Below are 25,614 nucleotides of genomic sequence, written 5' to 3'. Positions count from 1 at the left end.
AAAAAAAACTTTGAAAAATATTTTCCTCTGCACTCCCAGTCTTCCGCAGCCAGCCAGCTGACAAAAGAAAAAGCTATCACAATTGTAAACGGGTGGGCCACACTTCTCCTGTCCAGCCTTCCAGCACCCAGTCCAATCCAAATCTGACGGTCACGATTCAACACCGCCAAAAGTCTATCTAAACCTTACCTTTCCAAGACTGAACGTCAACATAAGCAATAACAAAAAAAGAAAAAAGAAAACCCAAGTCTCCGCCTCTGCTTAGCGCGCGCACGCTAGCACTCTCCACATCCCACGTGTATCCATGCTGGAAACGACCACCAAAAACCTTAACCGTAACTTTCATGCTAGTTGTATGCATAAAAAGCCAACCCATCATAAATTCCCCTTAACTCCGCTCAACGACTATTTAAACTACAGAATCATATTGGAATTGAGAGTTGACCGTTGTTTTTATATTTTAAAAATAATAAATTATTTTTAAAAAACAATAATCATATTGTTTTTTTGGTTAAAAATTATTATTTATATATATATTTTTAAAAATATTATTTCTAATATTATTAAATAAATTAAACTTTTAAAATAACCACTAACACAAAATACAGAGACGCTTTACTTCCTTGCGAAGAACCGAACCAAACTGCCATGCTAAGTTGCTGCTAACCTGCACCGGAAACAAGCACTCATGAGTTGCTATCTTACGCTGCAAAACTACACAGTACACACAGCTTTGGTGCCCCAAACCAAACACCGGGAAGAAAGAGGAGATAAGTTACTTACTGGATAAACTACAATCTAATCCCTGTAGATTCAACTATGATCACTTTGGTTCCCGTAGTCTCAAAGTCTCTATCATTGATTCAGAAAAGATGTTAATAAGTCTCAAGCAAAAGAGAACTAAAGCTCCAGATGGAAAATAAAACCCTAACATGTATTCGATCGCCTTTGAAGCCCCTTTTTTTTTTTTTTTTTACAATAATATATACGAATTTGTTGCTCTAGTCATTATTTGTTTGATACATATTATATATTATTTAGCTGGGGATTGAGTGAAATAAATTGAATAACCTTAAAGCAAGTATCCTAGAGGGCATACTTTTTTATTTTTACTCCATCCCTTTTCTAAGAAAAAATTAAGAATTTAAACCGTATTTGAGAATGTGATTGCGATTGTTTCTTAAAATATTTTTTATTCAAAAATATATTAAAATAATATTTTTTTATATTTTAAAAATTATTTTTGACATCAACACATTAAAATAATTTAAAAATATAAAAAATTTAATTTAAAGTAAAAAAATAAAAAAAATTTAAATTTTTTCAAAAACATTTTTAAAACATAAAATCAAACAAGACCAATGAGAAAAATATATAATTTTTCATTTTCTTGTTTTTCTCTCATCTTTCCCTTTTAAATTTCTTTACATGTAATTATATCACAAAAAAAATCAAAAACTAAAAATTTATTAAAATAGGAAACTTTCATTAGTTTTCCTTGACTATTTTATGGAAAATACCCAAATTATTTAATTAAATCTTGTTTAGAATATGATTGATATTGAAATATTTCAAAAACATAAATGACCAAAATGAAATATTACAAAATATTAGGGATTAAAATATATTCTTAACCTCAAAACTTTACTGCTACTTACTCTCCAAAAATGAAAACAAAAATGATTGTTTTTTCCTTATAATAATAATAATAATTCAGCATCGAAGGTCTTGCCTCTCAATTAGCTAGAACAAAGCTACGTGAGGGGAAGAGAGAGACAAGCGCACAAACAAAAAAAGAAAAGAAAATAAATCATGGTTTCCACAAGAAGTGGATCTCTTTCTGCTAAGAGATCTTCTTCAGACGACAATAATAACAGTAATAGCAAGAGATCTTCCTCTGACGATAATCATAATCATAATAATAAGCCACCATCACCCAAACGTCTTAAGGTAAAAAAGAAGAAAAAATTGTAAGATATTTTTGTTGTTGTTATGGAAAAGGTTTTTGATTTGTTTCTCTTGATTTCAGGGAGAGAATGGTGGAGTTACGGAGAAACAGATGCCGACGACGGAAAATTCTAAGGAATCGAGTCCAACGGAGGAGGATCCCGACGACCATGGACCTGGAGATGCTCCGACTAATGGTTGTGGTGGCGGAGGCGCTTTGATTTCGGGGAAAGGTCAAGAGACGGTGACGCCGGCGGAGGCTGTTGTCACACCGATCGCTGAAGGTAGTTAGTTTACTTTAATTTTTTTTCAATCAAGTGTTAAGCTTTGTACTAAATTTTGGATTTTATGAATGTGTGGAATTTGAATTTTAAGTGTTGTTTGGTTGATTTTTTTCTGGATTTGATTACAAGGTTCTACTCCGGCTGTACTGGAGAAGCCAAGGAGTTCGTTTTCCACTTGGAGTTTATATCATAAGCAAAATTCAGGTTTCGAAACGCCTTGGTGTAAGCTGCTGTCACAGTCTGCTCAGGTAGTTCGATTTGCGATTATTTTTGACTAAATTGTATCAATCGTGTGTGTGTTTAACGTTGAAATTGAGAATTTATGAGCAAAACGTTTGATTTTGAACTTTGACTGGAAATGTTGATTGTGTTTGGATTGCAGAATCAGAACATAAAAATCTGCAAGTCGAGCTATTTGATTGGTTCAACCAAACAATGCGATTCTCTGTTGAAGGATCATGCAATGGGCACGATTCAATGCAAGATTAAACACACACAGGTATTGGTTACGTGTTGAGGTATTTTGTAGGATGTTTTGGCAAATGCAGTGTGCATGTTTGTTATCTGGAGGGTTTTGGATCAGTACATTAAAGTGGTGTTTTATTTATTTAATAGTTCTTGTGGAGGTGAACTCCTGAATATGTATATGCAGTTTGAGTACTCATTGTTTGTGGACATGACCAGCGCGAGGGAGGTGCTGTTGCTGTGCTAGAAACCTCAGGGAGCAAGGGTACAGTGCAAGTAAATGGGACAGCTGTCAAAAGGATCTGTGTGCTTAATTCAGGAGATGAGGTTGCCTTTGGTGTGCTGGGGAACCATGCCTTTGTATCCTTTACTTCATTTTAGTTGTTCAATCTTTCTTGCTTGTGGATTCTCTTAGCCCACTTACCTTCCGTCTTATCTCGTTCTTTTGTTTGCAATCGTTAGACAATAGACTTTGTTGTTTCATTGTCACCAGATAATTTCCTTAATATCTGTCGAAAATAGATTTTTCAGCAACTTTTGACTGAGGTTGCAGTTAAGAGCGCTGAGGTTCATAGTAGTATGGGAAAACTTTTGCAACTCGAAAGGAGGTCAGGAGACCCATCCGCTGTTGCTGGGGCATCAATATTAGCATCCCTTTCAAGCTTGAGGCCAGATTTATCACGCCAGAAGTCTCCAGGACAGACTACCAGTAAAATACACCATGGTATTGATGTGCCCGCTCAGTCTGTCATTCATGATGGTTCAGAGGTCGAGCTTGATGGCATGGAAGGCAATTCAACTCCAAATTTGGGGAGTGATAAAGCTGCTGAAGTTGGAGCAATCGACCATAATCTTCCTCATGATTGCGGCCAGGACTCTGGCACAGAGGCAGGCAATGTAAAAATCTCTGGGATGAATGATTTGATAGGGCCTTTCTTCAGGATGTTAGCTCGAACATCTAGTTATAAACACAAATTGAGCAAAAATATCTGTAAACAGGTATTGGAAGAAAGGAACGAGTGGACGAAGGATTCACAACTGGCATCGACCTCAGGGATGTCATTGCGATGTGCAGCATTCAAAGAAGACCTTCATGCTGGAATTCTTGATGGCAAAAACATAGAAGTTTCATTCGATAATTTCCCTTACTATTTAAGGTATAATTTTCTCTTGCTATCTTTAGTGTACAATTTCATGTTATTTCTGGCAGTATTCCAGCTGGCAATTTTTTCTCTCCATTTCTTAGATTCCTGTTATGACTTAATGTTAAAACTTCTATTGTCATACTTTCTACTTGCATAGCACAACATGTGAATAGGGTTGTTGTTGCTAGCTGCCAGAGAGAAATGATTGCATGGTATCTGGCTGTTTTATGTGCATTTAGACTGTCTATTCTCCCGATGTTAGAATGTGATTCTGATTTGAGTGTTGAAAACTGGAAAGCTGCGGTTTTAGCTCAGCTTGGTGCTGCATTTGTTTTAGGCATGACTCTTAATGCTCATATGCCATCGGCTTTTATTGATCACTATTGACTCTATTGCAAAAGTCTGCTAATGGAGTATTCCTTATTCATGTCCTTCTATTGGTTAATATAATTCCATACCAATGATTGTTTATTATGGAAATTCATGGTAGAACTGAAAGGGTGAAAAAACCAATTCCCGTATTGTTAGATGGCTTAGAAACCCAAGGTCTCACAAGTAAATTGCCAAGAAAATGATGGATCTATCCATGGAGCTGCGTAATTTGGGGGATAGATCATATAGGAAATCAGTATATATGTTAAGACTAGAATTTGAGATCTGGAATGTCTCATAGTGAAAGGAAGGGATGGTAGTCATGGGAAGGAGAAGAACCAAGTAAACATGAATAGATGCATGGGCTTTTTACAATTAGGATGTCTGGAACTGAGAGAAGCTAAGTATAATGTTAAACAGGGATGTTATTCCTTTTTGAGTGGGGACCCTACTTTTGAGCTTGATAAACCTGACGAAATAAAGTAACAAAGTAATGAAATAAACAAACATACCCTTCACTTGTATCCAGCTTGAATATGCATCCCTGTAAACCTGGGTATTGGGTTTGAAAAAGTTGAATATTTGAACAAGTACCTTGTTCAGACACTGTACTAAGGATACCTTGCACAAACAATCCCTTGGAGGAAAGGCCAATCGAAAGGGATGGTCTGATCGGACATGTACACCAATATGGTGGAATTATGTGAGAGTTGTGGAGGTGAATTTTGTTCCTGTTATACCACAAGGTGGGCATCCTTTGTGAAAGGAGCATTTGTTTGACTTACCATGCACAATTTGTTTTTTAGGGCTATATTATACAGCAACTTATTGCATGCATTGCACAGATCTCCCTGCCTGTGGTCATGGGTTATGTGATATGGATGGTTTAAATTGCACAAAGCAAAAGTTCCACATTTTCTCGTTATCCAGCGCTGTATGACCTTTATGATGGTGTGACTGATATGGCTGTATTTATCCTTCATTTCCTTCATTTCTGTTTTCTGCAAAATGTTTTGCTATGCGTTGTATAAAAATAAACAATGCAATACATGTGTTCATGCCATTCTGATTCAATGGCGATTACCTCCTTGCATTTAATTTTGATTCGATGGTTATTTTACCTTAGATATACCTGGTTCTGCTAATAAATTTTGTAATCTTAATCAAGTGGGAAGACACATTGTTCATTTGAGCACACAAATCTTTTAGCAGGAATTAGAAATGGTATATTTGTTTATTTATTTTCACATTGATGATCTTGCATTTGTCATCTTTCTTCTGCAGTGAGAATACAAAAAATGTGCTAATTGCAGCTTCATTTATACACCTGAAGCACAGAAAACATGCAAAATATACCTCAGAACTAACTACAATCAATCCACGGATTTTGCTTTCTGGTCCCGCAGGTGTGTGGCTATTTTACTTCCATTGTTATGTTTTAGAGTTTGTAAAGGTTAACTTTTGTAAGAGATGAAATGCTAACTTGATTTCTCTCTCTCTTGAATGCTATTTGTAGGTTCTGAGATATATCAAGAGATGTTGGCAAAAGCACTTGCCAATTACTTTGGTGCTAAATTGCTCGTATTTGATAGTCATTCATTTTTGGGTGTAAGCTAAAATTCATCTGCTTGACTATTATAGCTCTCTACCTGTAGTTTATGTAGACTAATCAGTGATTGAATCTTCAATTGTGAATATGTAGGGTTTGTCTTCTAAGGAAGCTAAGCTTATGAAGGATGGATTTAATGCAGAAAAATCCTGCACTTGTTCTAAACAAAGTCCTGTGACCACAGATGCATCGAAGAGTGTGATTTTATCAGCCAGTGAAGCAGACACACCTTGCTCTTTAAATGCACCTACTAATCTAGAATCTCAAACAAAGATGGAAGACACCCTGCCTTCTTCTTCAGGTGTAGGAGCGTCAAGGAATCTCTTGTTTAAAAAAGGTATTTAAGCTATCGCAAGAGAGGCCTTCGAGCTGGCCCTCCACCTTTCTTTCACATTCTAGATCTTTTGATTTTTGTTGAACTCTGATGTAGCAAGATGCTCCAAATATTAACATGTAGGTGATAGAGTGAAATTCACAAGCACATCTTCTAGTGGCTTAAATCAAACAGCATCATCATCAAGGTACAGTCAGTGTGAACAGTTCCTTCGTCCTTTTCTTCTCTGTTATTGCTTTGATCAATTGCTATGTGGTATCTTGAATGTGAACTGCCCTGATATTCAAACAGAACGTACTTCTCCTGATCAATTATAATGCTTCCCTAACCATTTATTTCTCGTATACCAAATTTGCAATTATTGGTCCTTGATGGCCATCTTCTCATTCAAATACTATTGAAACTGACATTTGGTCAAATGATAGAATTCATAGATAAAGAAAGGGGAGGGTTTGGGGATAAACATTTGTTATTTGTAGCGCCATTGATATTTTCGTGTTGGGTGGAGGTTTGTTATCGTGCACTTGATGTGGATGGAGATAAATTTTAGTGTTCCCAAGAATGGCTTTATATTTAAGCTGCTAATATGGCGTTGAATAGTTATTTGGTGTCCTGGCTTTGGAATTTTCAGATCTTTTCTTAGCTGTGATATTCTTCAGGGTTGGCAAACTCTTTATTTCAATTTTCTGCATTTTGCAGCAGACATTATTCTTTTTCTTTCTTTTTTTCTCTTTTCTTGTGATGTCTTCCATTTTGCAGTAGGTAGTATTCCTTTTCTTGTGGTTTGTGTTCTTTCTTGATAAAATTTTTGTCTTCCTAGAAGAAAGGACAATTTACCTTTGCATAACTATATAAACAGCCCCACGTACTTGTTGGATAAATGGAGCAGCCCCAGTAGCCGGCCTAATTAGGAGCTGTGTTTGAGATAAAATGGACAGATTAAGAAGCTTCGAGGATGGTTCTGTTCAGTTGTTTGAAGTTTATAATCCACTTAACAAGTTACTCTTACTTCATGGATGCCCAAAACACATGCATTGACAAAATTGATAAGAAATTGATCTTGAATTGAATTAACTTTTGACTGAGACTGGAGATGATATTGGATTTGGTTACAACATTAACATGAACCCTAATTGACTTGGAGTTGAATTGTTAAGAACTAAAAGAGAGTATATTTGAAGAACAAAAGAAGTGCATATTTGACAGAGCTTTAATACTTTTTTTGGAGTTGTATTATGTTAAGGCTCGGATTGGTTGTAAATATTCATGATCAAGAATGGCTATAGCAAGCTGTTATAAAAGCAAGGGTCATGTAAATGCAAACATGGCTAAGCGTATCCAGTTTTGGTAAATTGGAGCTATATTATATCTAGTATTTCAGATCAGCATTCCCTTTGGAATACAGGAACCAGCATGTAGAAAAAAGAAAAGAAAAGGAAAGAAAAGAAGAAAACTAAAAGAGAAAAGATGGAAAAGGGAGACACAACATTATCGTTTATGGGTGAGAGAGGCAAAAGGAAAGGTATAACCTGATCAACATGTTGGCAGTTTAACCCTCACTCACCCTTTGTGTGGTGTTGTCTCCTTGGTGATTGATCTTCACTTGTTTTGCTGAGATAGGAAACTCATCATATCCTTTTGTATTTATTATCTTTCCTGGTCATAGTTTTCCTCTGTCATCCTTGTATTTTCAACTTTTTTGTTGTTGATGCAGCATGATGTTTAACAATTGATCTCCTGTTAACTCTTGATATAGGGGCCCACCTTATGGGACTCGTGGAAAAGTTGTGTTACTTTTTGAGGACAATCCTTTGTCAAAAATTGGTGTGAGGTTTGACAAACCAATACATGATGGTGTTGATCTTGGAGATGTTTGTGAGGGAGGTCATGGATATTTCTGCAATGGTATGTTTAACTGGGTCATAAACATTGTCATGTGCATAGACTTGATAAATGGTTCTATCTTTTCTTCCCTTTTCAACTCTTAAGTAATTGAAAATGTCCTTTGCTTTCTCTCCAGTTACTGATCTTCGTTTGGAGAACACTGCTGTGGAAGATTTGGACAAGTTACTCATTAACACATTGTTTGAGGTAGCAATAATTTAGTTATTAAGTAATTGAACTCATTTTGTTCTGGCATGTTATATCCCATTTCATTGTCTTATAAACCTTATCGACTCTTTCTTCAGGCTGTTCACAGCGAGAGCAGAAATTCTCCTTTCATTTTGTTTATGAAAGATGCAGAGAAATCTATTGTAGGGAATTCTGATTCATATTCTACATTCAAAAGCAGACTTGAAAAGCTACCTGATAGTGTTGTAGTAATCGGTTCACACACGCAAAATGACAACCGGAAAGAAAAGGTAATGTTAATGCAAATATTTATTTACTTGTTTTATTTTTTGCATGCATGAAATTTCATCTGTATAAAGATTAAAGGTGCTGAGTCGAAATTCCTGTTTGAATTACTGGTGTTGTTTGTTGAAGTGCAAAGATGAAGTTGAGGCATCTCAGTCTTATGTTCCTCTGTTATTAAATAAAGTCAATAAACATGAGGTTGCTATAGAAATTAGAAAGTTTATACCACAGTATTTGTTTATATGCATGTTTTTTTTGTATTTTTGTATCATGTATGAGCTGAGGGCTTCCTTCTGATGTCATAACTTTTATGGGTTGACCACTGTTACCTGCAACATGGAGTGGTATGCAGTTTGCTAATCCCCATCCCCCTCCTGCCCCGTCGCATGGTGCAAGGGGGATAGGATTAGTAGGTCATGGTTCATTTCTATGTGGTCGTACATAGAAGTATTTATTAATATTCTTTTAATTATTAAACATTAGACTGTTTTATTAAGATAATCACGCCATGTGTTACTTTCAAATTCAATCAAAAGATAGAAGTATTGTATGGGTGCCTGTAGATTACAACTTCCAAACAAGATATTATCCACCCTTGGCTCCTTAAAATAGCATACAGATTATCTCCTCCACAAAAGCTTCTCCAGGCACAAGACCATTTTTTTTAGGGCAACAAATTGAAAAGTCCAAACTAAATATTCATCTTTTCAGATTCCCATCAATAATAGATTTTTTCAAATATGAATATTTCCTTTCTTGTATATGTTTTACACCTTTACTGCTATATTTAGACTCAAATACTTGTAAATCTACCATAAAGTCTAAAGAAAAAGCAGGTTGCCAGTTTTCGCAATCGGGGTTGGGGTTGACAACAACTTAGATAAAAACAAATTTCACTGTGTGAATAAAGTTTGTAAACATGGATCACTTGTTCATTTTAAAAGTCATGGATTCAAATGGGAATGATAGTGCTTTGATGGGTGCCCTTTTTAACTAAAATTGAGTCTGATACTAGCTTTTATGGGTGATGAAAGGCCTGTCATCAATAACAATGATGAGCCAATACTGGTTAATGGAGATTCATATGTTTGGCAAGTACATTGAGGGCATTATGCATCTCTAAAATATGTTTGGAAATTGTTAGTTGAGTCAATTCAACTCTACAAAGCCTTAGACCCACTTAGCTACACAGACTATTCGTCCAATTTAAGGTGCTATCTAGGCAATGCCTGTAATTCTATGAGCTTAGCTCCATATCATAACAGGTGGAGGAAGTGGCATGTTGCATCTGACATAGATTGACAAGTCTAGGTCCTAGGAGCTATAGGTATCACAGTCTAATCCTTAGCCAGGATCCCTTTATTTTTTAAAAAAGAACAAATAATTGGTAGCTCACTATATGTTTAGTCAATTTCGTGGTGTTAGTTATGGACTTTAGGGGAGCCTTGTAAAAGTTGAGCTTATATGTTGCACGGGAAAGGATTTTTCTTCCAATCTTGCATTGTATTATTTATGGTCCTGCTATACAAATCTTGTCATTTATTTATGCTACAGTGTTTTCTTCCCTTGCAGTCACATCCTGGTGGTCTTCTTTTCACAAAATTTGGCAGCAATCAGACCGCTCTGCTTGACTTGGCTTTTCCAGTGAGACTATCTTTCCCTCTCTCCCCCACTCTGTTTTTGATTTTTGTTTAAAGTCTCAACAAGTATTCCTTTTCTCTCTCAACTTTTCATTCTTTAATTGTATTCACAGTATGTGCGGTTCTTTTACTTATGTGGGAAAAGGGAAATTTTCATCTTCTATGCAAAGTAAATTAGTAATGCCTCTTGAAAGTTATTTTGGTGCTTTTCTATGCTCCCGAGTGGTATGCTGAAAAAAAAAGGTGCTTGCAGGTTTATTTTTTTCTGTGGATGATTGGCATTATCGTAAATTCATTCTTGTTGGCTTTGGTGTAGGTTTGTTCGAAATAGCAGTCTTAAGCATCATCAATATATTCCATTTATATCAAGCGAAAATAATTTTCATGTTTGCTAAAAAGAGGTTTAATGTCCAGCACATGCTCTAGTACTTCACTGATTTTTTTAATATGAAATATTTGTTGGTAAAAAAGGAAAATACAATTGGAGTGAATTTTTTATGCTTCTATAAGCCTTCCTGGGACATTTTTATATCGGGGAGAGGGCATTGAGTCAGTTTAGAGTCCTTTTCATTTTAGTACTGGTTTCCAGATGTCTAGTGGAAAGGGATGGAAATGTTAGACTTATTTTTCTAGGAAGTAAATGTATCATTTGCATAACATTTCCTGTATGAAGTTCTCTCTTTTCTTCCCCTTGTCTCTCTCTATATCTCTCACACAGACAAGCATATATGTGGCCAATTGATGGCAAGTAATTATATTATGACTGATGTATACTGTTGATTTTCTGATGATTGATTTAGGCGCCTTTGATATTTTCAGGATAGTTTTGGAAGACTTGGTGACAGGGGGAAAGAAGTGCCGAAGGCAACAAAACTTCTGACTAAGCTCTTTCCAAACAAAGTAGCTATTCATATGCCACAGGTCTGTGTGATGGTTGCATTTTTTCTTTATTTTATTAGATTAAAATTTTATGTGCAGTTTCTTAAGGAAGATTGTTAATTGATGCAGGATGAAGCGCTTCTAGCATCTTGGAAGCATCAGTTGGGTCAAGATTCTGAAACTCTTAAAATGAAGGGGAATCTAAATAACCTGTGCACTGTGAGATATCCATCCCCATACCATTGTTTGTAGCTGCTTTGTTTTGTTTATTGATCAACATTTTTATCTTCAGTTTCTGTGGCTGATTTTTACTTGACTCTGCCTTATTTGACAAGATAACTCAGGTGTTTGTATATAATAGACCAGTCAGTGATTCATGCATGCGAAAGTGTTATCCATCTGTGTTATTATATAATTCACTGTTGCATGAGATGCTTGCTTGAACCTTGTGGTGCACTAGTCCCTAAAATAACCACCAGCCTTCAGTAGATATATCAATCCTGTCTTTTGGGGAAAAAAGCTAGAGTGATAGTCTTGTCGTGCTTTCCATGTTGATTTTCAGGTCAAACAGTTGAACACTGAGTTTGTGAAGAGTGTTTTCAACTGTTCATTGTCTTCTAGTTTTCAAGTTCATATGTCTGAACACTATATCCTAGCTTTGGCTTTAAAGAATGTATGGGAGGGTGGAAAGTGGGATGGAAGAAATCAGGGGGCAGGAAATGAGGGATTGAAGTTACTTTAAGATCTTTTTGAGAAGAAGAGAAGGTTAAGGTGAAGAAAAGTTAACCTATAGCCTACCAAAAACCAAAATCTTGAAAGTGGAGAGCATGTGTGAGGGAAAATGAGTAAACATTTCCCTGCGCAATAAATTTTCCTTAACACAAAAGGAAGGATAACAAATTTATGTTTCTTTTCATTTCAATTTCCTTCAAACTCTGTTCCTCCAAACATAATTTTTCTCTCTCCACAACTTCCCTCCTCTTCTATCCTTGTCCTGAGAAGGTGGTATGATGTTTTGCCTGTCCCGTGAGAGATGTCTAGGTGGAATGAAGGCAAATTATTGATGCCAGGGTAGTAGTCAATAAACTTGGATATTTGTATAGGTGGGTGGTGGATTGTGTGATGAGGTTGATATGGAGAATTCTTAGGAGAATGGAGTTTGATGATAGTTGGAGGAAATGGATTATGAGGTTTTATTGTATACTACTCAAAGGTCAGACAAAGCGACGTGGTATTCTATATTAGTCACTGTAGATGGGTAATAATATCCTACTGGAGGCTACATTACATGTAGAACATTTTTCAAGGAAAATTATTAGGCAGCTAAATGCTTTGCTTGTTTCACTTGATTTCATTTATGATTTCTCTCCTCATTTCTAGTCTTTTTTTTCCTGTTCTTTATTCCATTGCTATCTAGAAAGGCAACACGTAGTATTTCTCTAAGAAAGTTCTTATGCATCCAATGCATGGCCTGAAGTCCTCTAGTTTTTGTGTTCTAAAAAGTTGTGATTTTAAAAGTTTTTTGTTTGTATGGGAAGTTTCTGCTTTCTCATATATTGAGAAAGGAGGACATGGAGCTGCCTTTTTTTTATTGTGATAAATGTTAACTCATATATGCTATTTTGCTCCCTTTCTTGTTTGTAATGTTCTATTTTTGTGTTCTTGAATGATATTTTTGAAGGGTAAACTAGTGCGTTCAATCTGGATGAGGATTAAACAGTAAATGTTCGATGAAATTAAACCTTTTCTTTCACAACCATTTAATTTCTGTGCTTGTTAAGCACTATGATGGATGTTGAAATGGCGGTGCATAGTTAAGAAGTAAGGCTTTTGGAGATGGAATCTCTCTAATTGCGTGCCATTTCATATATAGGTTTTGGGCCGGTGTGGAATGGAATGTGAAGGACTGGAGACATTATGCATCAAGGATCAAACACTCACAAATGAAAGTAAGTTTTATATTTACCACATTGCAATGTTAACAATTTCCAGTGATCTTCCAAAAACTCATGTTTTGGTGTGCATTGCAGGTGCAGAGAAGGTAGTTGGGTGGGGACTGAGTCATCATCTAATGCAGAATTCTGAAGCTAATGCTGATGCTGATGCGGATGCAAAGCTTGTTTTGTCTAGCGAGAGGTAATAGATAGTTTTCTTGTATCATTTGACTCCAAGTATTGGTTACTGTGTTGATTACATGTTTGTAATACTGTTTTGCAATTCTGGCAGCATACAGCATGGGATTGGAATCTTGCATGCTATCCAAAATGAATCTAAAAGCTTGAAGAAGTCACTGAAGGTGATATGTAGATTCACTTGCAGATACTACACCAAACAAGTTTATTCACATGCACCAATTTTTTGATGCCAGGGGCTACAAATAGCTACCTAATTTCCTATTTGGGAAGGTTTCATGAGCTGATCTCCATAGTGATTTTTTTTTGTCTCAATCAGGATGTCCTGACAGAAAATGAATTTGAGAAAAGGCTTTTAGTTGATGTCATTCCGCCTAATGACATTGGAGTTACATTTGATGATATTGGAGCTCTTGAGAATGTCAAGGACACTTTGAAAGAGTTGGTGATGCTTCCTTTACAAAGGCCAGAACTTTTCTGCAAGGGACAGTTAACCAAGGTCTCTTCATACTTCTGTATTCAGTGAAACTAGTTATTTCATTTAAAGGAACTTTGATACTTGTTTTTAAGTAATAGGATTAGGCTGTGATATGTATATGAAGAAAGGTATATATGCTCATGGTGATCTTCCGTGTGCAGCCTTGCAAGGGCATACTTTTATTTGGACCTCCTGGAACTGGAAAGACTATGCTAGCAAAGGCAGTGGCAACTGAAGCTGGGGCCAATTTCATTAACATCTCAATGTCCAGCATCACATCCAAGGTTAAGAGTATAGCATGCTTTATTCAATTTCTTTGTGGAGTTTATTTTCTGATCCTTTTCATTTTAATCTCATATGCTACAGTGGTTTGGTGAGGGTGAGAAGTATGTCAAAGCTGTATTCTCGCTAGCCAGTAAAATTGCCCCCAGTGTCATCTTTGTTGATGAGGCAAGCTTCATATAACTCTATCAGCATTTTGCATATGTATTTTTCCCTTTGAAATAAGAAATCAAATATTTTTGTGTGGTTTGGCTGTGTTGTATAGGTTGACAGCATGTTGGGCAGGAGGGAAAATCCGGGGGAGCACGAGGCCATGCGGAAGATGAAAAATGAATTTATGGTGAATTGGGATGGTCTACGAACAAAAGATACAGAACGAGTTCTTGTACTTGCAGCTACTAATAGGCCTTTTGACCTTGATGAGGCTGTCATTAGAAGGTTGCCACGAAGGTGATTTTTTATTTTTATTTTTATTTTTTTCACAACAAGCTTACTACAGATTTAGAGAACTTGCATCTTGTGTGTGAGTCCATTTGGCATATGATAAATTTTGTACCTACAAGCTTGTGCTTTTCTAATTCAATTCATTTTCATGTACTTAAACAGATTGATGGTAAATTTGCCCGATGCTGCAAATAGAGCAAAGATACTCCAAGTCATTTTAGCAAAAGAAGACTTGTCTCCCGATGTTGATTTTGATGCAGTTGCTAGTATGACCGATGGATATTCTGGAAGTGACCTCAAGGTCCTAGCTTTTGTTCTTTCCCTTAACAAGTTGATATGTGAAATGATTTTTGTCAAGCTTGGTGGTTGTCTTACATCTACATATGTTATATGGCAGAACCTATGTGTAGCTGCTGCTCACCGACCAATTAAAGAGATACTGGAAAAGGAAAAGGAGGTCTGTCTTTTTCTTCATCATCAAAGATCTGTTAGGTTAAATTCAATGCATTTACATTTACGTTCTTCCTGAAATTATTGTAGGAACGTCCTTTTCTCCTGTTCCATACACCTCCATTTAAGACTCTGGAATGTGTTCTTATAAAAAAAGAAAAGAAAAAAAAGGGTGTCCAGTATATTTATATAACCACATTTTCTCATAAAGTGCCCACGATTATATGGTCCTCAAATTAAGTTTCAACGAGGCAAGTACAATATGGATACCAGATAAAATGATCTGTTGTCAGTTAGGTTGAATGAAAATTTGCTTCGGTGGTTCCGAGTATTGGGTTGTACTGCTGCTGGCCAGATGCCCTTCTAGTTTTGTTAGCAGAATTATATTGTTCTAGGATTATTTCGTCCATGATCGAGCATGCACACTTGATTATAGGAACGGGCTGCAGCTCTAGCAGAAGGTAAACCTTCCCCAGCATTAAGTGGGAGTTCTGATGTCCGGCCCCTAAACATGGTTGACTTCAAAGACGCTCATGAACAGGTAAAAACAATGGCCAAATTTTATCGACTGATTTTTTATTTTTGTAAACCTGCTTGATTGTGTTATTATGATATTTTCCCTGTATTTAAATAGGTATGTGCGAGTGTTTCATCGGAGTCGGTAAACATGACAGAGCTCCTACAATGGAATGAACTGTATGGCGAGGGCGGCTCTAGAAGAAAGAAGGCTCTTAGCTATTTTATGTAAATTTTCCTTTGTACAAAAGCTTCCTATCTTCTTTTAATTTTTTCTCCCTCCTAAAGTGGGTTCTCAAGTAATTTTGCCGCTCTCAATGAGGACTGGTCGAGTAGCCATTTTTCCTGTAAGGTGAAGTATAGGTTTTGCTAAATCATGTTTTTTCTCTTACCTCAACTTTGGGGATGGTCGGTATGAAGGGCGTGAAGCTTCTGTCTTGTTGCCCTCCCCTCTCCCTGTATTGGAGTAAACATTTACTGTTAATTTCAAGTTATTAGCATCTGAAATAGAGAAGAGAGTAGAAAAATTGAAGACCTTGTCAATAGATTGTATCGTATATTAAAGTAACATGGCTTGATATTGATTTTAACAAAATACTCTGATTAAACGATAATTAGTTCAACATTTGGTGGTAGCTTTTGTTTCAACTGCAAAGCAGGGACCTCGGCGACTTGTCTCTCCTCGCTATCCCTGGGAGTGCTTTCCGATCAAAAAACACACTCCCGGCGATCATTCACAACTTTCTGCAGCATAATGGCCTTTTCAACCAACAAGAGGGAATCCCAAACTCAATTCTGCGACCGGCAAAACCATTTACTTCCCACCATCTTGAGACTTTAATATGCATGCAAGCGAGGGGGTGCCCTAATTAGGGCAGGGGATCTAATTAAACCAATCGAAAACAACGATAAAAATCAAAATGAACCAAACGATGGTTGAACCCAAGTGCGATCTCAATATTTGATCCACCCAATTTACTTACCAAGACCTCTTGTTATACAGTAACTCCTGTTCCTTTAGACAAACATCATAAAATGTCTTCCAAGCATCAAAATTCATTGCATTTATATACGACCACAAGGGTCTCCACCTCTTACTTGTTCCACACATGATTGCCTCTTCCTTGAGAGCCAAGCGAGACAGCATTTCAAGAAGAATATGATCAGGCTGCTGTTCTGTACATTCTTTTTCTTATATTTCCACAGCCCTGCCTCCTCTCTTGTTATGTTTTTTTGTCTAACCCTGCAAAACAAAATCGAGATATATGTGTATATTCTTGAAACAAAAATTGCATACGAGAAAGAGGGAGAAGAAATATGAGATATGAATTGTGTGTTTTTTCCCTTTATTCATAACTCATATGTCGATAAACTGAAGAAAAGTCAGATTTGAGTTCGGAGAAAACTAGATAATTTAATCCCACTTGGATTTGGAATGTCTTAATCCTTCCTTAAATCTAACATGTTTATACACGTGGATTTAATGCGCATTATTATTATTATTATTATTAAAACATTTAAAAATAACTTATTCATCAATAAAATATTGGTTTAGCGGTTAAAACACTGCTATATCTATGTAAAGATAAAAATACAAGTTTGATCCTTAAAAAATAAATTTATTGGAAGAGATAATCACGAATTCCAAACGAGACTAGTCTCACTTTTAAAAAAAATATAAAAATACTCAGGTTAAAAAAAAAAATAACCCATTCATTCTCATATGAGTTATGAATTGTGTGTTTTCCTTTTATTTAATGTGCATTATTATTATTAATAAAATATTAAGATATTTTGTTGTGTCATATAACACTTCAAAATATTCTTATTTAATTGTATAGTAATAAAATTATTTTTTTAAGAGCAATAACTATTTTAACTCTAGTGACTAAAGTTCTTTTTTTAAGTATAATTCCTTCCTTTTCCATTAATATTTTTTTTTCAGGCTCTTAATATAATCAAAATAGCGAGCAATTAGAATCAACAAAAGGTTTCCATTTAGTTATTAAAACCCTATTATCTAACTAATACGCTATCTTTTTTTTTTTTTTCTTTTTCATTTTACTTCACTAGAATACAACAGCTTATCTTAAGATAAATGAAACTTTCAATAAAAATATAAGAAAAAAAATATTTTTTTTTTTTGATGCAAGTGTATTAGAAAAGAAAAAAAAAATATTGACCACGTGTTCAATGGAAAACTTTTTTGGAATCTATTTTTTAATTAGTTATATGCTTACACACACACACACACAATATTTTCATGAAATACAATGAATAAAATAACAAAGGAAAATGTATTTTTTTTTCACAAAACCTTCTTTTAAGACTCATGTAATATTCCCATCAATTGAGTTCGTCAAATTTAACTAAAGCAATTTTTAAACGTGATTTTTGTACACTGTTGTCTCAACCTCACAAATGAGACGTGAGTTTTGCATGTTCATTAGAGTCAAGTTTGATATATTTTGCAATTCATTTTTCAATGTTTTATTTGCTAATAATCGAGTTTAAGATTTGTTTATTTTTATTTTATTTTATGATTTATTCTTATTTAATTTTTATTTTATTATTAAATAAAATCATTAAAAACATTTTTTTTTTAAAAATAGAATGTATCTTTTTATATTATTGACAAGCATTTACATTTTTTTATTAGTCTTTTCTTTTTAAAGTGCTATCATTCGAGTATTTTTTTTTATGTTAAAAAAAAATATTAATAAAACTTTGTGGTGCAGCGCTGACCACCTCTATAGTTAATATTTAATTAATAATATTTTAAAAGTTAAAATCATATTAAGCGGGGAATTTGCAATCATCTCATTTATCACAACAAGAAGAAAAAATATATTCTATTTAGGAACTACATTGATAATAAATACATAGTTGGAGGATTAAGTTTAGGTTTTCTGCAAAATAAACGAACGGCCACTTGTCTCTCTCTCTCTCTCTCTCACTCTCTAGCTATATAAATAACCAAAACAAACCAAATCACACGAAATTTCTCCCTCTACGTGCATCCAAAATGGCAGTGGATCCGATCCAAACACCACCACCGCCACCTCCAAGATCCAATACCTATCTCTTCTCGGACCCACTAGATTCCCACCCGTTATGGTTCAAACCGGACCTTTTCCTCTCTCCAAATTTTGACTCCGACTCTTACATTTCGGAGCTCCGAACTTTTGTCCCATTCGACACTCTTCGATCGGAACTCCAAGCACACTTAACTTCCCTAAACCACGAACTAATTGATTTAATCAACCGTGATTACGCGGATTTTGTTAATTTAAGTACCAAACTTGTTGATGTGGACTCTGCTGTCGTTCGGATGCGGGCTCCGTTATTGGAGCTCCGAGAGAAGATTGAAGGGTTTAGAGGGAGTGTGGAGTCGTCTCTTGTGGCTTTGAAGAACGGATTGGAGCAGAGATCGGAGGCGGCGGCCACTAGAGAGGTTTTGGAGTTGCTGTTGGATACGTTTCATGTTGTTTCTAAGGTATAAGGTCGTTTTGTTTGATTGGATTCCGTTGTTTTGGAAATACTGTCTAATGTCCTAGATCTAACTTCAATTTGTGTAGGATTGGAATGTCGTTTTGAGAATGAGTGTGTTTTGTAGAGTGGAAAGATGCTAGATCTTAGAAGCATGTAGAATTGGAATTGATAATTTAAGGGCCTGTTTTGCTTATTAGGTGTTTCAACATGCTGAATTGTTGTTTCATTTTTTTAGTAATTCCCAGTTGTATATTTTGACGAGTGCAGGTTGAGAAATTGATAAAGGAGCTACCTAGTGTTCCTGCTGATTGGTCGAATGGAGATGTGAATTTGGCGGAAAAGAATGTTGTGAGCAATGGCAGCATTGAGAATGGAACGAATGTGAGAGAGACTCAAAGCATGCTTTTGGAGAGAATTGCCAGCGAGATGAATCGACTTAAGTTCTACATTGCTCATGCACAGGTCTGTTTTGCTCATTCTTATGTGTTGTTTTTTTGCTTGTAGAAGCAAACGTTATACAATTTGTAAAATGTATTTAAGTCAGTAATATTTTCGTTGGAAGTTGTACAATTTTTGCTCATGTCTTTTCTCTGTTATGCCAGTACAGAACCTCCCTTTCATTCAGAACATGGAGAAGAGGATTCAAAGTGCGAGCCTATTGTTGGACGCCAGTTTGGGACATTGTTTTGTAGATGGGCTGGAGCACCGGGATGAAAGTGTAATCTATAATTGTTTACGTGCATATGCTGCTATTGATAACACCAGCAGCGCAGAAGAAATCTTCCGCACGACTGTTGTGGCTCCATTAGTACAGAAGATCATTCCACATGGACCATCAGGAGTGGCTGTTGGGACATCTGGAGATGGACTTGAAAATGATTATCAAGAAATCAAGACATGCATCAACAAGGACTGTAAATTCCTTTTGGAAATATCTTCTGCAGGTATTTTCTATATCTATTTTATCACTTTTACCCCTACAACCTGGTGAAGCCTCGTTTTAATTATCTGGCCTGTCATAAAAAACATTAATGTTTGTAGCTTTGTTTTGGGCCTGGAGTTGAGTTATCAATCCTTGTCAACATCTTTCTCTTGTGGTGCCTCTGGTCCAAGCTGCATTACTTCTTACCATAGTCACTGGTCTCAAGTGCATGGAAGGCCAAGTTGTCCGAGTTTGTGTCATTTTTTTGGTGTTAACTCTTCCCCTGCAGTCACCCTGTTTAACTTGCATGTTCTAGGTACATGCTTGTTCAATGAACAGTTATTTTTACATCAAGCATTGAAATTGCTGAGCCCCTGATGAATAATTTCTATTTACTTGTATACTTGCAATTCATCCTGCTCTTATTTTGGTGTATATACATTTTTCATAACTTTTACCCCCATCATCCTGAAGACATAACATAAATATACTCACTCTGAATGCATCTTATTGTTTTTTTTTTTTTTCTGTTCAGAAAATTCGGGGTTGCATGTTTTTGACTTCTTGGCTAATTCAATTCTGAAAGAGGTTCTCTCTGCAATTCAAAAGGGAAAACCGGGTGCTTTTTCCCCTGGAAGACCAACTGAATTCTTGATAAATTACAAATCAAGTCTAGACTTCTTGGCTCATCTTGAAGGTAGCACATGACACTTTTTTTCCCACTTAGTTCTGTTTTATATTACTCCCTTAGGATTAGAAAGTTGCAGGCTGATATGATTATAATGTTTGATTATTTGAAAATATATGATGTTCATTGTACTTATAACATCCAATTGTCATGAAGGCTATTGTCCATCCAGATCTTCTGTTACTAAATTTCGAGCTGAAGCCATCTACAATGAGTTCATGAAGCAATGGAATGTTGGGGTTTATTTCTCTTTGAGGTATGCAGCATGACTTTTTGAAGTTGTCTTACAAAGTTTATTTTGAGCCGACTTTGCTGTTGGTATAAATTCATTTGTGCACTAGTACATCCTGTCACGAGGCTGATCTTGCATCTGATTAAGACAGGTTCCAGGAAATAGCTGGTGCTCTGGAATCTGCACTTGCAGCAACCAGTCTTATTCCAGTTCACAATTCACATTCTGGCCACTGGAATTCCCAAGATTTAACATTAAAACAAAGTATCACTCTTTTGGAGAGCCTGAGATCTTGCTGGAGAGAAGATGTTCTCATTTTCTCATGTGCTGACAAGTTTCTTCGCTTAACATTGCAGCTTCTTTCAAGGTCAGTTTGATTGAGAATGGATGAGTCCATTCAGATGATGTATCAATGATTGACTGCTGTTATATGTTTGACTGAATACTTTTCTTTTTTAAATATTTTTAAAAGAATATCTATAATCATTTTGCTGAGTAACTACTCACAAATGTTTTGCAGATTCTCAAATTGGTTGTCATCTGGTCTGGATGCTCGTAAGACGGGTAATACCAGCTCCAACTCTGGATATGAATGGGCAGCTTCAGCTGTTCCCAGTGATTTTCTCTATGTAAGTGTCATGTCATGATTCTACTATTTGTCTTTTTTGTGACATGAATGTGAAACTTGAAATCATGATCAGAGGAATGTCGTATTCCAAAGGTCTTGATATCTCATAGATTTACACACCCTACTCCGATCCATTATGCAGTCTAGTGCGAACCTGGCTGAAGCAAACCATCCCTTGTACATGTACACATATAAAGCTTGGCCTTGCTCTTAAGTGAGACATATATTTTGCATTAAGTGAGACATGAAGTTAGACTTGCTCTATGTGAACCATCATCCCTCTACCAAAACTTTATTTTTCACATCACTCGAAGAACGATGCTAAAGCGAGCAACTTCTTTACCTAGTTTATTTTACCAGCTAATGAAGCAACCTGCACCATATTATGTTATATTATAACTATTTATTGTGATGATAGCTAGTGTGTATGAAATGTTTTAATTGTCTTGTTACTGTGATTTAGAAAACATTCCTCTATAATAGTTGCCACATTTATTAGCTGTATTAATGTCATATGCATGAATGATCATGCTTGTGCTTAACCAGTATTTTTATAGAGGTTCTTTGATTTGCAGATTATTCATGATATAAATTGTCTGGTCACAGAGGTTTGTGGAGGTTACCTTGATGATGTACTTCAGCTTCTATCTTCATGTTCCATTGACATACTTGATCTAGTAAAACAAAGCATTTTACAAGGTGGGAAGTCATTACATGGTTTAACACCTCTAGTTATCAATGCAATCACAGAGTCACTGGTTGATGAGGCTGTTAAGGTGAGCTGTAATTGGGATTGACTTTGCTTGAGAATGCTTGGCTTCTTTCTGCCTTGAATCTTTTCTGAATATTTTCTAGATGTAATATTTCCATAAAAGTTTTTCATTACTGGTAATTCAACATATTGAAACATTATTCCTGGCTCAGTTCAGTTAGTGTTTTGAATATTTAGTAACAAAGTTTTTTGCACAGGGCTTGAAAGACGTGAAGGCAATTGCTACGACTTTCAGGATGACTAATAAGCCTATTCCTACCAGACATTCACTCTACGTATCAGGATTGTTAACTCCATTAAAAAAGGTATATATAATCTTCTTTGCTTGTAACTGTTGTATTACCCTTTAAATAGCACTCCTTAGATGTGGCTGGTAAACTCATTAGTCTGTTTGACCTCCTTCCTTACTGTCTAAGTATATGTGCATGGTTGACCATGGACACAACACTCCCACTGAATTAATAATCATGCACATGCAAATGCTTGCTTGGCTCAGTTGCTCATCACAAATGATCATTACAAGGTAGTACCTGATCTTTCAAGGCTTGATAAACTCATTCACTTTTTTATTCAAAGAAAAAAATTCAATTACTTTCACTAATATTGACTGTTAGATCTAATGCCGTTAAAGTAGTTACTATTTTGATTTCTGCTCTTGTATAATTCTTCAGTCCTTACATATCCTGCCTTGACTCCAATTTTGTTTTTGGCTCTGGCTCCAGCCTTCCATAGATGTAGGCATGTAGCTTGTCCTATGTCAATATATTTTAACATGAGCTTAAAACATACTGATATCATCATGGATTAGTTTTATTATAAACTTTGCATTGACCCCTTGACTTTGCTTCTAGGATTTTCTGGATACAGAGAAACATAGCCCATATTTGACTAAGGAGACTATGAATGAGTTACGGCATGGTGCTGCTACTGCAATTACTGGTCGTTATTATGACATGGTTGCTGACATCGTCAGTGTGGTTAGTGTCTGAATTAAATTATTTTTTTCTGACTCAGCCTTTATTTTGAAATTCTCGACTTTAATATGTTGTTTGTCATGCTCAGGCTAGGAAGACAGAATCTTCACTCCAGAGATTAAAGAAGGGTGCCCAAAGACGAACTGGAGTAAGCTCAGATGTCTCAGACCCCACCGTATCTGATACTGACAAGCTATGTATGCAATATTTCCTTGATATTCAGGTGAGCATTGTCCATTGTCTTTTAACCCAAAGTCACACACCTGTAAGCACAAGCATGCATACAGCCAGGCACTTCCACACACATAGAGGAACAGTTGGTGTCTGTTTCGGAAATAAAATGGTCTTGCTCTATTGGACTTACGTGTATGTAATTTACCAGGAGTATGGACGCAACCTCTCCACCCTTGGGGTTGATGCAAAAGAAATTCCAGCTTATCAATCCTTGTGGCAATGTGTCGCTCCTCTAGATAGACAAAATGTGATTCATTTGTGAGAGTTGGCATTGCTTGCTAGCAGTTTCTCACCCCTACTTTCATTTATCAGTTCAATATACATATATATTCTGTAAATTGAGTTCAGAGTGACGTGCATTTTGGTTTTTGGTTTTACTCCATAAAAATATCCTAGGCTCTCGGACATTCATTGCTAGTTTTTTCCCCCCGTTCTTTTTTTGAGATAAGTTTGTACTAGCAACTTTGATTTCTCACGTAGTGTTTAATGAAGCAATTCTAATATTATGGTTAATTCTCTTCATCAACTCCCCTACCATCTTATATACAGTCAAAATTAGTGTGCTTTTACTAGATGGCGACGGCTGTTTCCATTCACAAATGCTATCAAAAAATGAGTAAATATGGCGCATTCAAAAAATGAGTTAAATGCTATCAAAAAATGAGTTATATACAGTCAAAATTATTGTGCTTTACTAGGTAAGAAACATAGGTTTTCCCATTTTGTGCGTGGCGCATTGAAACCAATTTACGTTTTACCCGACGTTTGGCTATCTTTGACTTCTAGGAGGGGTTTGCCTTTTCCTCTCCTCGGAGCCATGGCTTGGGCTCCAACATGGAAAGCAGCAGTTAGCCCTGGCTGCGTTTTCCTGCTTAAGATTGCCAGTAACATATGGCGCTCTACTGTTGAGAACTCGAGGGTATTCTCTAGGCACAGTTGAAGTTCCATCTTTAGGTTATAAATGGCAGGCTGCCATCTTTAGCTCAACTTGTTTCTCCCTTCCCTACGTTGGACAAGGATCCCACTTAATTCGTCACATCCCTTGCTGCACTTGATCTCAACTTTGGCAATTCTTTTGGGTGATTGATGTGTTTTCTGGCTATTATCTTTCCTGCCACATGATAGAGCTAACCGCATAGAACAGAGAGTATAAGATCAATCATTGAAATTCTTGAAGCATGCTTGAACTCATTTGCACTTGATATCGAGACAAGAAAGAGATTTGAAGAAATTAAGGAGGAACAGTATCTTACCATCTTTGACACTGAAAAAATCATCATCAGAGTCTGATCCTAGCGAGGCTTGACACTCATAAAAGTTATCTGCAACAAAATGGAAGTACGATTTATTTATATAAGCAGCTTGCAAACCCAAACCAAGAACTGCGAAATTGAGCATGAGATTGTAAAGATAATAGAAAACATGGACTAGTCAACATCTATTGATCTCCGTTTCCAGTATGCAGAGGTTCATATGATACAGACTTTTTACTCGGGACACATGCTCACAAAATCATGATCAGAACATTTTACTGAATAATTTTGACTAAGCTTTGAAAAATGTATATGAATCATTGATCAAGTTGCTGCAGAAGTTTAACCATTCATACCAATGTTCTGGGATTTTTTTCACTGGAGATGCTGCGGAAGACTAATCAGAATTCAAATTGTTTTTGGCAACTGGATTATCCTCAATGACAGGACTTTCCATGGAATAAGATGGATTAGAAACCTTGTCTGTTTCATTACTTATTGAGCTCAGTGTTTCACCGACTGAAACATCAATGCCACAGAAATTAAGCACGCTATGGAAGACTAGCATCAAGCTGTTTTCAACCAATTGATCATCTGCAATGACCAGACTTTCCTCAGAAGAAGATCGCATAGATACTTTGAATGTTCCATTACTCGTGTCTGATTTCAGTGTTTCATTGACCGAAACACTAATGCCTGCGAATTTGTTGAAGGTGGTGCTAACGAAGACCGAACAGACTCCAGACTGTTTTCGTCAGTAGAATTATTTGTATTGACTGGACTTCCATAGAAACTTTGTCCGTTTATGAATTCAGTATCCCATCGATTGAAACACCAGTGTCTGGAGAATCCATCACCAGCAGCTCCATGGTTGATAGATCAGAATCCAAGCTGTTTTTGGGAGGCTTATCTGCTTTAGCAGGACTTTCCCGGGAAACACCGAGTTTGGTGCTTCACCGGCTGAAACACCGCAATCCATTTTCATTGAGAAGGCTCTTTCTTCACGATGCTTCAATTTTCTTTCTTTAATTTTAAAATTCCACGAGAGGAGAAAGGCAAGAAGAGGAAATGAAAGGTTACTTTT

General features: G+C 36.1%; 2 protein-coding genes across 3 annotated transcripts; both read left to right on the top strand.

Moving 5' to 3' along the window:
- The first annotated feature begins 1,702 nt into the window (after positions 1-1,702).
- LOC118057570 (uncharacterized) lies at positions 1,703-15,958 on the top strand. 2 transcript variants are annotated; one of them, XM_035070187.2, is made up of 28 exons: positions 1,703-1,950; positions 2,030-2,231; positions 2,361-2,479; positions 2,614-2,730; positions 2,916-3,056; positions 3,219-3,593; positions 3,696-3,853; positions 5,498-5,619; positions 5,730-5,821; positions 5,916-6,159; positions 6,280-6,343; positions 7,913-8,061; positions 8,177-8,247; positions 8,346-8,519; positions 10,087-10,158; positions 10,974-11,075; positions 11,163-11,252; positions 12,907-12,982; positions 13,064-13,169; positions 13,260-13,329; positions 13,485-13,664; positions 13,805-13,927; positions 14,010-14,093; positions 14,191-14,375; positions 14,532-14,670; positions 14,767-14,826; positions 15,256-15,360; positions 15,454-15,958. In XM_035070187.2, exons 1-28 carry the CDS (start codon positions 1,813-1,815, stop codon positions 15,565-15,567), a joined length of 3,672 nt encoding a protein of 1,223 aa, XP_034926078.1. In that variant the 5' UTR covers positions 1,703-1,812; the 3' UTR covers positions 15,568-15,958. The 2 variants fall into 2 exon arrangements, with proteins under 2 accessions (XP_034926078.1, XP_034926077.1); XM_035070186.2 differs by having other exon boundaries at positions 3,219-3,853.
- Positions 15,959-18,309: 2,351 nt separating this feature from the next.
- LOC118057571 (conserved oligomeric Golgi complex subunit 2) lies at positions 18,310-23,799 on the top strand. The gene is made up of 12 exons (XM_035070190.2): positions 18,310-18,831; positions 19,095-19,289; positions 19,435-19,771; positions 20,285-20,446; positions 20,594-20,693; positions 20,821-21,036; positions 21,190-21,298; positions 21,873-22,073; positions 22,267-22,374; positions 22,921-23,046; positions 23,132-23,266; positions 23,426-23,799. Exons 1-12 carry the CDS (start codon positions 18,361-18,363, stop codon positions 23,537-23,539), a joined length of 2,274 nt encoding a protein of 757 aa, XP_034926081.1. The 5' UTR covers positions 18,310-18,360; the 3' UTR covers positions 23,540-23,799.
- Positions 23,800-25,614: the final 1,815 nt, after the last annotated feature.

Source organism: Populus alba, chromosome 15 (genome assembly GCF_005239225.2).
Source record: "Populus alba chromosome 15, ASM523922v2, whole genome shotgun sequence".
Taxonomy (NCBI): domain Eukaryota; kingdom Viridiplantae; phylum Streptophyta; class Magnoliopsida; order Malpighiales; family Salicaceae; genus Populus; species Populus alba.
The sequence above is the reverse complement of the archived record's forward strand: the minus strand, read 5'-3'. Positions and strand labels throughout refer to the sequence as shown.